Below are 12840 nucleotides of genomic sequence, written 5' to 3' on the forward strand. Positions count from 1 at the left end.
AAACCCTGTCACTTAGATATCTCCTTTAATGTTAGCTTAAAGTCTGGAATGGCTTCATCACCACACTGACATGGAAGCCACCAGTCACTTGCACTATATAGTGTGTCCATTGATGGTATAAGAACATGCCTGCTGCTGTGTATAAACATCCATTCTATGTAATGGGGGCAAGGGGAATCAGAGTAGTCAGATAGATTCCTTTCCCACTGACATCCCTGCAGACTACTTGATGTAAGGTGGAATGGCCTCCAACGCCTCTCCATAAGTCACTGACTGCCTGAGTGAAGCACCAGCTGGAACCTCTGGCTGGGGACCCTAATTCGACTCCAGGAGAGCTCCTGTTCAGCTTGGAACAGTTGTGAGGTGAACTGTGGTAAGATCCAGAAAAGGTTTGCCAGCTCTGCAGGGGCAGATCTACTGGCTGCCTCTGCCTCTTTATAGTATTTATATGGGTATGAGTGGGCTGCAGTGGGGAGGATGAAGTAGAGAAATCCAGTTCCATCAACTCAGTTGTATGCACCAAAGCCTGGATCCAATTCATACTTGGCAAATGCATTATTTGATGGGTTGGAGAGTCATGAAAATGTCACATGCATAGAGTACTAGATTTTCTTAATTATTTTTCTCACCTTATGAGCACTAATTTCTTTGGGGATAAATTCCATAGGAATCATTTGTTACAGCAGCAATAGCAACCACTACCAACACAGGAGTCTGTGGCACCTTAACTACCAACAGTTGTATTGTGGCATAAGCATTAGATGATCAGAATGCACTTCACATGCATTAGCATGCCACAGGACTCTCTTTTTTTTTTTTTTTTTTGGCCAGGAACAAGAAAGGGAAATGCAATAACTTTGTTTTATCAGCTCCTGCTGTGTTATTCCACATTCTAAGTAAGCTGCAAAATTGTTCATTGCTGGGAGTAGGGTGGTGGGAGAGAGAAAATATGTACTTGTAGTATTCAAAATCTGTAAAGTCATAGCCTCTTCCACCATCTTGGAACTACAGCCATTAGTTATATGCGGGTGTATTTTTCTGGCATAGTGGCACCACCAAGTGGTGATGTTCTATTCTACTGTATAATTAATGCTAAATGACTAGAAAGAATTAAATACAACAAAATCTAGAAAAATTCTATTGACTATTATTGATTTATTAGGATTAAACAGATGGACCAATTAAAGTGGTTTCCACCTGGTTTGAAGGCAGAACATTTAAATAACAACACTTCCAGAGCAGGTGGAAACTGGATTGAAGCCATGCTCCGGGGTTAAAAACTGGAGCAAAAAGAAGCTGGGATAATCCAATTTAGCTTGGAAAATGTGGACTTTCGACCCTGCATATAAATGCCCCTACACAGGAGCAGTTCTGAAGGAGTGATCTATACTAACCCTAACCCTAAAGTTGCATATAAACACATTGCTGCAGGTGCACATTTAAAAAGGACAGAGCCAGTGTACCCAAGCAGTTGGGGTGGCAATGCAGAAAAGTGAAAGTCTGACACCTCCAGTGCATATAAGTACAACATACACAAAGCAGACAGCCTAAGAGAGGGCATGGGATGAAGGGCGGTGAAGGAGGCATGTAGGGGAGCATGGTTGTGCTTTGCCAGTATTTTACTGGGCACAGTGATGCTCTGATGGTCTGTACCAGTGGAGGATCACAAGTGTGACTGTGGGGTGGACCAAAGGGGTGGCCATCTAATGGGATGACATCCAGGCAGCAGGCAGTTTCTGGAGATGTTTTTATGCAGTGGTGCACATGCATGGTGAGAACAAAAAAAAATTAAAAAAAATTACCCAGCAGCATGGCTTGATGCTATGCTGTGTGGTCAGTCTGTGCACATTCGGGCCACCTTGGGAGCAGCCAGTGCAGACAACGGGGTGTTGACCTGCTTCTGGAAAATGGAGATTCCAGACGCTTTTTCCTGCCCATCTGTTCTACCCTGTTGATGACTTTATTGACCAATCAAAATGTACAAAATACATCATGCCAGCTTTCAAAGCTTCATTGGCTTCGTCATCAGGCAAAGATGTCAAAAGTCATACAAGAGAAGAAAAGTGATGATGTTAGAATCACACGCCTACGTATTGTCTCAGATGTTAATTCTGATGTCAGTTAACATAGAGAGATCTCAATTCAGAGGCCATTCTTCTTCTTGGCCATTTTACTTCATTGCCAACATGACTACTCCTGAATATGTTTCCTAGAAGGAATTAAAGAAATGACTGCTTAATGCACAGCTCTCAAAACAAGAGACCAGCCCTACAAAGTGAGCAGAGTGGACAGAGCACAAGATCCTCCTTGTTCTCTACCACAGAACTGTTGAAATGCTGAAGATAAATAAGAACTTTATCTAGAAATCTCATGTCTCCTGTCTTAGGCTGGGAAATGGGATTTTTTCCATACCTTTCCCAACAGCACTTTCTTAATGTAGTGTAGAAAACAAATGCCACCCATTCATTATGAGATTCACATAAATGATTGTCTATGATTACTTGCATGAAGCGAGAACAGACTTGGTAACTGTTCCTCACTTATAATAGTGCACACCTCCCCCCCCCCCCCCCGCGGGTTTCATTCAGCTTTACTGATAAGTATGTATCAGGGTAGCTCCTGTGCTTTTGACTGGACATCATTCATTTAGAGCAGTGAACAAAAATGAAGAGTAACTGTTCTATCCTGCAATAACTATCTTCCTTTAGAACTGATGGATTCATAACAACCTATTCTATTTATTGCCACTGCTGTACAATTGCCACTGCTGTACAATTGGGCAAACCGTCATAAATCCTTTGTTATACTGCAATCTTTTGGAAGAATGGATTGCTAAGGTCCCCGAGTTAACCCAAATGGCAAAATTAACCTGAGTTCTAAATGATAAGCCAATTGAAGACTTTTTTTTTTTTGAATGACTGAAAACTGTTTATGGATTTTTTTTAGCAATAAGAAATCAGATTATGTAATAATATGTGGTTATGTTTTTCAGTAATCCTAGTAGGATTATTTAGTTGGATCTGTAATAGTAAAATATTTTTTTTCCCCTTTTTACTTTTCTTTCTCGTTACAGTCAGGATTATGGGGTCAGAGCCCCATTATGTATTAGTTGTGCCCCCCCCCCCATTTTAAAAACATTTTTCTTTTTGTTCTGTTTTTTTCTTTTAAATCTTCAGAATGTATAGTTTTGTAAATTAGACTATTAAGGTTAACATTAATAAAAAAAAAGGGGGGGGGCAAATAAATTCTATCCATGGTCTAGTGCTATGGTAGAGGCAGAAAGTGAGTCTGCAAGCCATCTGCCTCATTACTCAGCATTTTCTGTGTTGCTTTCCACTAATCAGAGTCACATTGTGATACAACACAGTAGCTGAAAAAGAAGCAGGAACATATGAAAAGTTGTTTGCCAAGGGTTTCTCCCTGTAGAATTGGGAAGGGTGACAATGTCACCTTGGATGCAATCCAGCCAGAGCAGGGAACATTGTAATCCCATTCACTTTAATGAGAGAGTTTTGCATGAATTTATGTTTCATCCTTTTTTTAAAAAAACACCTATTTTGGGTGGTAATTGTAGTTAAAGGGTAATTTGGTGGTAGGACATGTAGAGAAGGTAGGGAGCACTATAAAGGAAAGATAATGATGAAAATCAACACCACACAATGAAAAGCACTAATTCTTAAGAGAGAAGGGACTATGCAGTGAAGAATTAATATATATACAAGGAGGAATTGAGGCTGAGGGAAAGGAAAGAGGATTATTGAATGGTGTGCTTGCTAATCACCCTTTTAAGATACCTTGCTGAGGGTTTCCTCTGGTCATCCTATTTCAACTGTACTAAATTATAAAACAAGAGCCAGCATAGCATAGTGGTTTGAGTGCTGGACTGGGAAACCAGGGTTCAGTTTCCTGCTCAGCCATGAAATCCAGTGGGTGACCTTGGGCATTTTCTCAGCCTCAAAGGAAGGCAATGGCAACTCTCCTCTGAACAAAGCTTGCAAAGAAAATCCCATTATAGGATTGCCTTAGGGTTGCCATAAGTCAGGAATGACTTGAAGGCACACAACAACAATATTGCATGTTCATTGCTTTCTGGGATAAAAGTCAATCAAACAGGACTAGAACAAGCACAGGGTTGCATTCAGGGTAATTCAAGGCTACTGGCAAGCCTTGTGAGAATTTATTTCAAGTTCGTTGTTGTTTTTATGTCTGCTCAGTTGTTGGATTTAGTCAAATTTTATTCATGGGTCAGCAAGGATGGCCATGAGAGGTCATGAAAGCTAAATCTCTCACTCAAAGCAAGGAGTAGCTAGAATGCTGGTTTAACATCTGTTTTCTGACCTCATGAGGCAGATGTTTAGGGGAAAGCATCAGTTTTCTTTTTTCAAAAAGATGTTAATGCCTTGCTTCATCTCATTCTTCTCTTTCTTCATGGTACATAGTAATAAATAATTTCCTTTAGGCACTAAAATAACAGCTTAGTTTCCATTGCAGTCTCTACAACATAATGAATGGAATTCTTGCATAATTTGATGTAGTTTTACAATGGGGAGAAAGTAATAATTCTTCTTTATTCAACTTTTATACAGTGAAAAGGTAGCACTTGATAAAGACTACTTCCACATCGGGACTGTAAAACTGTGTAGCCAGGAGCATCTAGGTTTGCTGTGTGGAATTAGGTTCTCTGTAAAGGCACAAAAAGCTACATGACAAACTTACATAGATATTTATGCTTTGAACACTCATGGCTTCCAGCTACTTAGAATACTAATAATTTCTCATTAGAGTCTAACCCTCTTTCAGAACTACATTTTTCTTGCAAGAAGGAATGCCTACTGAACCATTAGATCTGGCCATTTCTAGTCTTGCTTCTGTGTTAGTAATGCAACAATTCTCAACATGTAAAGAGGTAAAGATGCCTTAGAGAGAGAGAGCAGCAGTGATAAGGTTACATAATTTTTCATGATCCAAAGTCTTCCCATCTCTTGTCTACTTATATCATAATTATATCCTGTCTTTCTCCCAATACAGGAATTCAAGGCGGCTAACAACATGTATAAAACAATACAATTTTTAAGCAACACAAAAACATTAAAAAGTATACATATAAGATTTTAAAAATAATTAAACAATTTATGAAGTTAAAAATATCAAAACATTCACTAAAAGTGAAACAAGCTTAGTTCAGTGTTCACTTGGGACTTTACCACACCAGACTGCTGTCCTGCCACAATCATGCTTGTTTAAGAATAGAAGCATAACAGTTTGGCATCCTTTCTTATCACAATTTTCCCCATGATAGCACTTTGGCACACCATGGTCATGTTTTCTGTTTTCCACACTGTCAAACACCATCTTCCAGGTGGAAGGAGGGACAGAAGCATTTGCAGTTGGCAACTGCCATCCAAAGCCAGCTGCTGTGTGAATGTGCATACAACAGCCAGCTCCAAAAAGGTATTGGTTGCTGCAGTCACTGCTCTGCCCCCTCCCGGAAGCATGGGGCTGCTGTGTACTCATTAACACACCAGTCCCATACTTTGGGAGGAAGGGGAGGACAAGTGATTGTACCTGCCAACCCACCTTCTAAAGCCAGGTGCTCTGTGAATGTGCACACAGTAGCTGGCTTCAGGAAGGTGTTGGCTACCACAATTGCTATTCCTATCACATGAAGTTAGGAATGGAATAGCAATGAGATTGAGAACTTATTGATGGGTTTTCCCCATCAATGAAAAGGTGTGCTACAGTAATGAATGGAATGCAAGGCAACAGCAGGGTGAACACAACCTATTGTGTTAAGTACTGGCCAAAGACCCCTTCATCCTGTTAAAATTCCACTTTTCTAACCTTATATGACAAAGTTCTTAGATCACTTTTCTGCCTTTAATGGAGTTGTTTAGTTTGTTTCTTTAAGCACTGAGGTTTTTCCTCCTTAATCAGAATTACTAGCAATTGTAGACATGTGCGCATGCGCGCGCACACAAACATTCCAAGGATGTGGGTGTGTTGTGTGTTGTTTTGTTGTTTTGTTGTGTTGTGTTTGGCCACTTTGGGATCTGATACAGCCCACAGGGGGTAGGGTTGCCAGACTGGATCTAGAGCAGGATTCTTCTAACATTAATCCTTAACAGATCTTGGAACAGGGTAAGTACCATAAAGTTCCATCAAGCCAGACAAAGATACCTCTCCTCCCTCACTTTTCAAACCCCAACTTTCAGCTGTAGCCATCCCCTCCCACCAGAACTATTGCCTAGTGGGTGGAGGCAGAGAGAGGGGGTGTAGAGAAGCATCTCACTCTGTTTTGTGGCCTTCTGTGACCACTTCCCCACCAGGGGGGTAATAGCTGTATTGAGAGGGGACAGCTACAGCTCAAAGTTGGGGATTGGAAGATGAGGGATGATAGGAACCTTCATCACATTTGACACACCTCATTCTATGCCAACATCAATTAAGGATTAAAATTACAGGAGCCATGTTCCATTTCTAATTTGATAATCCTACTCTCAGGTCTTTCAGTGTTGCCCAGCCCTGCTTTAGAATGCTTAAAAAAAACAAACTAACTAAAACAAGCTGCAAGTAGTTCATACACTCACCTTCCTCATTGGTCATAGTAAAGAGAGGAATTTGGACACACTGTACACTGAGAGTTTAAAAAAAAAAAAAAGAAATTTAGCAAAATAATCGTCTTGCCCTTAAAAAAAAAAGCTTATGTCCTCATTTTCTGTGAACATTCCAATACAAGAGTTGTGAATAAAGAATAACACATTTGGGTTTGACTTGGGCAAAAAACACTAACAAAATGAAATGTAGAAACAAAGCAGATAAAGTAATCAAGCCTGATTAATAAATGAGAGCAACCCACCCAAGCTAATCTGGATCTTCTTCACACTGCCACACACCAGGTTCACTTTTTTCTGCATCTTTCATCACAACCGTAATATCTTTTTCCCTGATCTTTCTGGAACAGAGGGCATCAATGTTTGTGTAAAGTAAAGGGGGTTGATGGAATATTGTGCACTAGTGCACCATTATATACACTAAACCACTTCATACCATTCAACATTTCAGAGATGAAAACTAGGACACATCAGGCAACACCAGGGCCCATTACAGACGGGCCTGAAAATACAGACTGGGTCCGTATTAGGGTTAGAAAGGGGCGTCACTTCCTGACCTCCCTAACCCTAGTACGGACCCAGTCCATACAAAATGGCAGCGGCCATTCCACATGGCCGCCGTCATTATGACATCACGACCGCGCTGCCTCCAAAAGAGACAGCATGGATGTGACATCTTTGCGCCGCATGAGGGCATCTAGAGCGCCCTTTCCGCGGTGCAAGAAGGAGCTGCGAAACGGAGCTCCTTCTGGGGTTTGCATCGCTGGGCGCAGCCTTTACATGGCTGCGCCCAGCGACGCAGAGGAGAAAGGGGCCCAGCAGCCCCTTTCTCCTCCTCCCCGCCGTCGCCAGGTGTCCTTGGGGCTTGAACCCCCAAAGACACCCCTTTCCAGGCTGCAGGGAAGCAGCCTTTTGCCACTTCCCCGCGGCCTGCAAAGCGGCGGATTGGGGCCTCAGAGGCTGCCGGTCTGGCAGCTGAAGCCCCAATACAGCGGGGAAAGTGGCGGGTGCAGGCCGCCCCAAATGGGCGGTCTGTAACCTGCCTCGGAAAGGTCAAAAGGGTTTGGCCAAGCAACAAGAGGGCAACAGTTATTAATGGGGAGGAGCTTGCAAAACTACAGTTTGAAGCAGAGAAACACTGGAAATTATGCATTGAGTATAGGAAAGACTGAAGAAAGTGGAGGGACCTAAAGGACACTAATTGGAAGGGCAAAATTTTACTGTTTCCTCTCCCTTTGGCTGGGAGTGCCAAATACTTTTTTTCCACTTTGAACTCAGTTTGAAATAAGCTGACAACAAAGGAAGACAGTTAGAGGAGAGAAAAATGGGATTTTAAAAGTAATTGAGAAAGTGGGACATCAGAGGATTAACTTGCCTTGTCACTGCTAAACCAGGGCAGCTGGAGAGTAGACTACATTTGACATTGTACTGCAGACTTTGTAGAGATCTTCAGTTCTTTGCAGTCTCTTTTTGGATGAAATCCAATTGCTCATCCCAACCAGAATAGCCCTCTTGAGTCAGTGAGACATCAGAAGTCAGCAGTCCGTTTATTCAGTCAGTCTGAATGGGACTAATTCTTGTTTTTACCACCGTGAATAAATTAGTGTCAATATAACATGATGGAATTCTCTTTGCCTACTGGAATACCAGCTACAAAATAAATATTTAAATCACATGCTTGCTTGTGGAGGGCTACTTTTTTATTTTCTTACAGTGGGAGCCAATAAGAAAAACCTAATTTTTGGAACAGCTTTTAAGACTTTCTGTATCAGATAGTAGTACCTAAAGATTAAAAGAGAACAATGGCCATATTTTCCTCCTGAGAAATATGCAGTGGTTACATAGATTTGGTTCACTGTGACAATGATAATAACTGAACATGTCTTTAGAAAAGCTGATAAAGGAAGGCAATATGTTATGACAAGCATTTACTGGACTGGATATGAAACTGAATCCAATTATTAATAAGCCAAGAAGGAAAGTAATATGCTAAAGAATTATAGATAGTGGTTGCATTATGTGACTCAGGCCTAGAAAATACTCTTTTTTGAAGGCATGAAATGTAGGAATGTTCTTAAATAAAATGCACACAGAGATAAAACTTAACATAAAGAGTCAGTGTACTACTGCTGGGGATGTCTTAATAATCTCTGTAAATGTGACAAGCAGATCTCCTCATTTGCATAGATATTATAGAAAACTTAACATGGGGTGGGGGACTTCCTTCCGCTTCAGTTATTGGCCCCAAAGTTAAAGTAGAGGTAGTTGTACCAGGAACTCCCATCCTTCGTAGTTCATGCCTCAATAAACTTGGCCAGTAGGTAGCCAGGCATTTTTAAAACTGCAGATATATTATGCACATCCAGTAAAATTTGACCAGACTGCTTTGAAGCAGAAAACGGCAAGGGTAATGGTGTGATCAAAAAATATAGCATTCTGCCATGCCCTGACTACTGAATACCAAGATATTGATAAGCAATGGGGATGGTTCAGGTTCCAATATATTGAAACATAACAGTGAGAAACTGAAGATGGTTCACAGCTAGAACTCATATTTTCTGTGTTCTCAGTGGGTTAGAAACTTTTCATGGCCCTTTTGTTTGGATGCCTAAACTGTATTTTTCAGTGCCTTGATAAAGTTTTAACTTGAAACTGTAATGCTAGAAATTTGGGGACTAAAGGAAACTTTTATTTCTAAGGGACACAATGCTTATTTGGGGAGCAATGCCTTCATGCCCCACCACCCATTCCTACACCTCTGACTATGATCCTTTACCTTTGTGGAGGGCTACCAGCTGACCAAACTATTTTTCTATCTCCACAGAGATTCCTGGGTGTCCTGGAATGGTTGAAAGCTGAATGGGCAAAGCTGTCCTCCTCATCGTTTGCAACTTGCCAGAAGCTTGCGGAGAGTCAAGTTCAAGCTCAGCTATACTTCTGTCAGAATGGGAAAATGATACATTCCTTTCTGAAGGGATAAAAGAAAGGGCAGCAAGTACGCCGAGACAGCAGGCTGTGGTGCATGTGGGAGTCTGCAGTGAATGAACCATGCCAGAGACCCAGCTATGAAAAACCGAATTCATTCTGTGAAACTACTGTTTGAGATTAGATTGGTGGAGTCTATGCAGTTCAGAAATGAAAGATGTTCTTAGAGCTGAACAATATGAATTTCCAGTGCCAAGGGAAGAATTAACACAGTCTTTCTCACCTACACTGTCTCCAGAGGATGTAAGGAGCTGGAAAAAGACTGGGAATACATTTCCCCCTATTAGTGTTAGTCCACTGATAGAAGGGACACTAAACATCAGGCTTTCTGGTGAAGCCAACAGATTGGCCAGATTGGGACTGGATCTCAATGCAGACCTTTTCGCATTCAGATGTTAAAAGAAATCTGAAAAGGATACACAGAGAAACAGTATTAAAACCAGTTTAGGTTCACAATGTGTTTTCAAAATCATTTTCTGATCCTTAAGTTTTTGACCAACTTTTCCAAAACAAAGGCACCCGCTCCCATAGAGACAAAAAGGAATCATTACCCTACAATAGGATTTTAAATCCTTATTCAGTATTTATCTACTTTTGAAAAACCTATGTTTCCTCAGTATTTACTAGCTTAGCTTTTCCGACACAGTTTGTTCTGATATTTTTTATACAATTTCATTTAAGTTAAGATTGCAAGGTCAGAATTTGGAGGCAGCTTCTCAGTTTCTCACTTTCTCCTCCTCCTTCTACATTTAAAGCAACTAAACATCGTTCATATACATTTCTTGAAGCAGGTTTTCTTGCATGACCCTAACGTATCATAGTATGACTGAACTCTTTCTCTGCCTTACTGAGACATCTTGACTTGTTTATTCAACTCATTTCAGGTGCTGCTGCTGAATAATACCCCTTGTTAGTTTGCCAGGATAAAGTTTGGTCATTCAGATCTTTTTAAGAAGGCAAATGAATCCAGGTGGGGCATCTGGGAGGGACAGACAAATGCTGAGGGTTATGTGAGGAATTTGGAGTGGAGTGGCTCAGGTTATGGGAAAATCTTCAGAGTTGTGGTTTTATAGCAAACCTGCATTCCTGATCCATTAAAGATTGAAGCATTTAAAATATTGCTTTCTTTTGGGATCTCCCCCCCCCCCTAGAAATTAATATTGAGCTTTAAAATGCAGAAGAAAAGGCCTTATTGTATGGAGGACTTTATCCTGTAAGACATGAAGGATGCCTGGAGCTCCCCCCTGAATTATGAAGACTTCTAATGTACATCTTGTTCCAAATGTTCTATGTGATGGAATTCAGCATTGCCTAAAATCATAGATTTTCAGTTTCCACCATTTATGGCTACAAAAAAGGAGAATTATGGCATCTCCACACCAAGAAAATTAATCTGTCAGCAGAGATGCTGGTTACTATTCAGGACAAGAAATGATTGTATTGCTGCTTGCTGTTGTGGACTGTGCACATGCATAAACCTCTGTCCTTGGACAGTTTTTGATTCCTGGATTTCTCATGTATTGTGGTGGGTGGGCTGGAGGGAGCAAAGGAAAGGTTTCAGGACTCTGTGAGGCATGTCTGCTATGAAATCAAGGCATGTGTGGCTTCCATCAGGGCTGCTCTATAGCTGGGACTGTTATTTATTTATTTATTTATATGATCATGATGATGATGATGATGGTTGATGATGGTAACAACAATCACGAGGATGTAATAGGAAGCTGTAGTTTCTTTGTCTGATCTTCTAACCTTCCTTTCCAAGGGGGAGACAGCAACAAACCTCCCTCAGCCCAGCACCACCGATTCCACCAAAATAAAATTGAGACTCTGCTGGTTGACTATGTCCAATATCTATTGTGGAATAGATGGGCTTTCCATCTCCCATCTTTTTTCTTTTTCTTTTTTACTGCGGAGGTCCAAAAAAAGAACAAAAATAGTTTATCCGTACATAATTAGCTGGCCTCCCGCTGCTAAATGTTCTCTTTCCTTGCTGCTTTCTTGGTGACACTGTGCCCAGCATGGAAAACAAACATGATTTAAAGTGAAGCAGTCCATTACATACCCTCATTGTGTAGCATCAGTGGGCCAAGAGGATATAAACCAGGTTGGTTTCATTACCGTTGCAGTGTTTATCTATGCATATTTCTCCAGTTGAAGCTTTCCACTGTGCCTTGCCTCCTTACATCACAAGCCAGTTATGAAGTAACTGTGTGTCAAACATTTTCTTTGGCCACACTGGCATACAGCCATGATTCAGGAGGACTGAACAAATTTAAGGACCTTATCAAGGAGAGATACTACAGAGGCGATGTCAGTTGAGACCACAGCATTAAGGAACAGGCTTAACTCATACCCTCCAACGTTTTCAGCAGCTTTTAAAATGTTCCAGTTTCTCTCTGTTCCTCTTCCTTTCTCCTTTTGTCTTCAGCTTGCTTCAGTTGTTGAAAACTGATTTCAAAGTGCAAAAGTAGTTTGCACTCAGTTCATCAGGGGGAAGAGGAGAGGGCAGAATCTTGTCCTTCCCAGTAGACTCAGGTAAAAGCAAACTGCTGTAGCCTCTCTTAGTTTGTGTGTTCTTCCTCATGAATACCTTTTCCCATCATGACTACATTCTGATGTTGCTTGATCACATGTATCAAAGGTTTCTTTTGTAAACTGTTGGAAGGTATGTTTTTATTTACATTAGCCATTTTAAACTTACTGCATTTCTTGTTTTGGAACATTCAAGCTAAGGCACATCAGCAGTGGCAGGAATAGCCACAGTGATCCCAATATTCCTCCAATATCAGCAATTCTCTTAGAACTTTGATGGACAACTTCATTATACCCAAGGGCCAAAGTTTTCCCTCTGCATGCATGACAGATTGCACTAGGCATGGAAATGGCTAAAAACTGGTGACTGGCATGGGGTTAATAGAATCAGAATCATACAGTCCTAGAGTTGAAAGAGACTCTAAGGCCAAGCAGCTGAACATTTGCATGAGCAGCAACTGGCTGCTCAGTCACTGCTCCCTTTGCACTCACTCATTCTGGGAGCAGCAATCAACCACTTGCTAGCCAGCAACCGAGAAGCTTCTCACCCATGCTGCTCTTCCAGCAGAGGCCACTGTGGGCAAGAGGCCTCTTTGTCACTTGCTGTTCCCAAGATGACTGGGTGCAAAGGGAGAAATTTTAATCTGGTGAGGAAGGACTCTAAATCCTTCTTTGTTGGGGCAGAGAGCGGTATAGCCAGTGTGTGAGTAGG

The 12840-nt window shown here is 41.2% G+C and overlaps 1 protein-coding gene across 3 annotated transcripts in view; it reads left to right on the plus strand.

The window, feature by feature from the left end:
• The window catches only part of LOC149284481 (beta-2 adrenergic receptor-like), a 93041-nt gene extending 81618 nt beyond the window's left edge, over nt 1–11423 (plus strand). For 2 of the 3 annotated variants that reach the window (XM_089496698.1, XM_089496701.1), the window contains exon 2: nt 9436–11423. In XM_089496698.1, the coding sequence (XP_089352824.1) occupies nt 9436–9470 (35 nt within the window). In that variant the 3' untranslated portion in view covers nt 9471–11423. The remainder of the gene's footprint in view (nt 1–9435) is intronic. The other variant, XM_089496696.1, reaches the window with a different exon arrangement.
• The last annotated feature ends 1417 nt before the right edge of the window (nt 11424–12840 follow it).

The sequence above is a fragment of the Sceloporus occidentalis genome, unplaced genomic scaffold (assembly GCF_023333645.1).
Source record: "Sceloporus occidentalis isolate IW3139 unplaced genomic scaffold, rSceOcc1.0.p SCAF_92, whole genome shotgun sequence".
Classification (NCBI taxonomy): domain Eukaryota; kingdom Metazoa; phylum Chordata; class Lepidosauria; order Squamata; family Phrynosomatidae; genus Sceloporus; species Sceloporus occidentalis.